The sequence below is a fragment of the Fulmarus glacialis genome, unplaced genomic scaffold (assembly GCF_000690835.1).
Source record: "Fulmarus glacialis isolate BGI_N327 unplaced genomic scaffold, ASM69083v1 scaffold33399, whole genome shotgun sequence".
Classification (NCBI taxonomy): domain Eukaryota; kingdom Metazoa; phylum Chordata; class Aves; order Procellariiformes; family Procellariidae; genus Fulmarus; species Fulmarus glacialis.
In genome coordinates, this window is record NW_009234448.1 from 1023 (window position 1) to 4194 (window position 3172).

Genomic DNA, 3172 nt, shown 5'->3' on the forward strand with positions numbered 1-3172 from the left:
AAACCAGGTGGAGAGAAATACAGAAGACATCTCAGCAGGATGTAATACTGACTCTTTGGAAAGGAGATTTGGAGGCGCTGCTGCTTAGGCTTGTACAGAACCAGAAGGGAGGGAATTTCCCATCCTTTGCATTGAAAGGGGCAATAGGAAGAATGGCTGTTGCTAATCCTTTTACAGCAGAACAGTTCACTGGAGTCCGTCCGCAAGAGTCTGGCTACCTGCCTCTTCCTTACAGGAAGGTTCAGGATTTTATAACTTCAGATTGCGTTCATTCAGTTAATTCTAGATCCCTAACTACACAAAGCTCTCATCCCGGTCTTTGTCTGCTACAAGCCCACCCCCCCAGAGATGCAAATTGCCCAGATTAGGTCAATATCAACATCCATTTTAGAAAACGATCACAAAAAACCTGATTGCTCTCTACAACACATGCTCTCCCCAACTCCGATACAAGGTGAGATCCCATGGATAAAACATGACCCAGTCAGGTCTTTGGCTCTGGTTCCTGACACAGTTCCCCATACACTTTGCAGGTGAATTTTTTCCAGCTCCTTGCTCTTCTTCTCCCCAGGAGGAAAGGAGCACCGAAGGCTAACCCCCCGGGCACAGAAACGGAGGTGCAGGAGCTGCCTACACACCAGTCTCATTTCTTTCGTTGCTTTTGACATTAGGATCCTCTTGCACCTTTCTCATCTCCAGCCCTTTCACCCACGTGTAGGCGAAGGAGCCCCCCAGAACCATCAAGTTACTCGTCCACCACAAGAAGCTCTTTGTCTCCTCAAAGTAGATAACAGCCAGCACTGTTTGGGCACAGGCCTTGGCTGTTCCAGACACGTTGTGGGTGAGTGGGCTAGTGAACTTAATCTGAAGTCCGGTCACATACCCAATGGCAAAGCCAAACACTCCCCCCAGGGTCATCATGCCCCAAAAACTGGGGCTCCCCAGCTTGTCAAAGTGGTAGAGAGTGCGGAACTCGCCCAGCAGCATCATGAGTGGGAAGAACAGGACACAAGCATTGACGTTGTTGTAGAAGGTCAGGCGCCAGATGCTACCATCCACCACAGGCAGCACCTTCTTGGTGTAGATGGCATTGAGCGAGACGCACAGGCTTGCTAAGATCCCAAAGAATATACCTGTCCACGACAGAGTGCCCTCTGCTCCTTCCTGGTCAACACCCAGCCAGAAGCCACCTGCAACCAAACAAATCAGACATAATCCGAACAACTGCTGAAGGACTCAAAACATAGTCAGCAATTCATCATCTACCTTATACTGAACAACCACAGCCACAAGCAGAGACAAGTTTAAGGGCTTCCCCTTTCTATTAAGTGAACCCACAAAGTGTCATGACTATTGTCCTGGGAAGATTTATTTTGGGAGTGCGGGTGATTTACTGTGCTGTCATTCAATCTCAGAGGACTGATTCCCACACTAAGCAGGCAGCCTGAGTTTAGAAACTATTATTCCAGAGAGCCATGAACTAAAGTTAATGCTACTCTTTGTGTATAGGTCATTTTTAGGAGATCATATGTTTGGTTTTTTTTATAATTGAAAAGGCAGCAAACTGACACACAGGTAGCAAGAAATATTTCTCAAGGTTTAAAAAAAAAAAAAAGGCCTCACAGGCTTTGCTGCGCTGTTAACAGGAAGGGACAGATAGGTCAGAAAAGATGACAGAAAGACAGTAAACACGTGGATGCAATATTAAGAAGCTTGATCAAAAAAAGATCACGAGGCAGAAACTGAGTGCAGTATCTTCAATATGTTAAACTTCTTTGATGGGTAATGCACTCTTTAACCACCTCCGAAACAGGAGCTACAGGCTTTGCGTCTACAGGGCAGAGAGGGAGACCTCCCCCCATCCAGCTCATAAGCAAAACATAAAAGGGGAGATGAGCTACTGAAGGAGCACTGCACCGCCTCTCCATCAGCCGCTTCATGTTGGAGGCCGCCTGGGAAGTTGCCTGCAAAGCGGCTAATGTGTTTTAAACCAAGCCCAAATGCAAATGGGTTCAATGCACCGACAGGAAGGGCTTTGCGTCAGGCCACAGAGGATGCTCAGCTACGCTGCTATAGGCATACGGGCAACGCTCCCACAGCAAAAGGACACGGAGCCAGGGGGAGAGAGTCTTACAGAAAGCCTGCAAGGCTGGCAGACACCATAGTCCTGGGCAATACCCGAACACAAGACTAGCTGAAGGCAATTGCTTGCATCACTTGGGTGCAAAAAACAGTAGTTCTGTTCCTGTTCGCCTCTTCTATGGAGGGGAGAATCTCTTGTCTCATTTTCATCTGAGTCCATCTGCTTGTCTGTGCACCAAAGTGAACACATATCCACCCGGAACCGGACTGAAGTCAACATTTCACCATTCTTGGCATCTCAGTGGCCCTCCAGTGGAATGTAGCCTTTGGCATTACCGATGCCTTTGTAATGAAAGACTTGTAAGGAATTCCCGTTAAGCCAGTCAATGCCCTGCCCTACCTCCTAACCACACAACCAGATCTTCTGGTGGTGTTTTACGCTTGGCTTCATCAGTTAACCCTTCATCACATGCATTCAGCCTGTCTGAATTGGCTCCACTGTACGCTCCCAATAGTGCTGACATAAATACTGTTATTGTTACCAAAGTTAATAATCAATAAGCACTTGAGAACAGGGAGAAAGCCACCTGCTGTTTTATGGCCTCTGTGGGGGAAAAAAAAAAAAAGGTATGGCAAGTTAAACTTCACTGGAGAGCAGATAAGTTTTAGCGCTTAAAGGAAAAAGGGAGCCATGGTCAAGTAAGAGTAATTTCCTATCTTAACGAGCCACCTACATGCTCCAGACAGGGTTGCCCAAGGCAGAGCAAGGCACAAGCCCTGAGCCACCCCACCTCACCAGGGAGCCGCCGCGCAGGCGGGGATGGATTCCCAAGGGGAAGACACCCCACCTCCGGCTCTCCGAGGTTATGGGGCCGGCCCCCTCCCGCTCCCCCTCACCTATGATGACTCCACAGGCCAGGAGGGCATAGATGGAGGTGGTCTGCTTGAGGAGCAGGTAGGAGAGCAGCACGTTGAAGACGGTGGTGAGGGAGCGCCCCACGTTGTAGAAGGCCACGCCGACGTGCTTGAGGCAGAGGTTGTTGGAGGTGACCATGCCGATGAAGACGACAGAGAGGGGCAGGACGCTGCG

General features: G+C 49.1%; 1 protein-coding gene across 1 annotated transcript; it reads right to left on the bottom strand.

Annotated features, from left to right (window-relative positions):
- Positions 1 to 181: 181 nt before the first annotated feature.
- Positions 182 to 3169, bottom strand: SLC35C1 (solute carrier family 35 (GDP-fucose transporter), member C1; the record flags this gene model as incomplete). Its single annotated transcript, XM_009585648.1, has 2 exons — positions 182 to 1190; positions 2980 to 3169. Coding segments are annotated over 2 exons (750 nt in total), but the record flags the coding sequence as incomplete, so codon positions are not given.
- Positions 3170 to 3172: the final 3 nt, after the last annotated feature.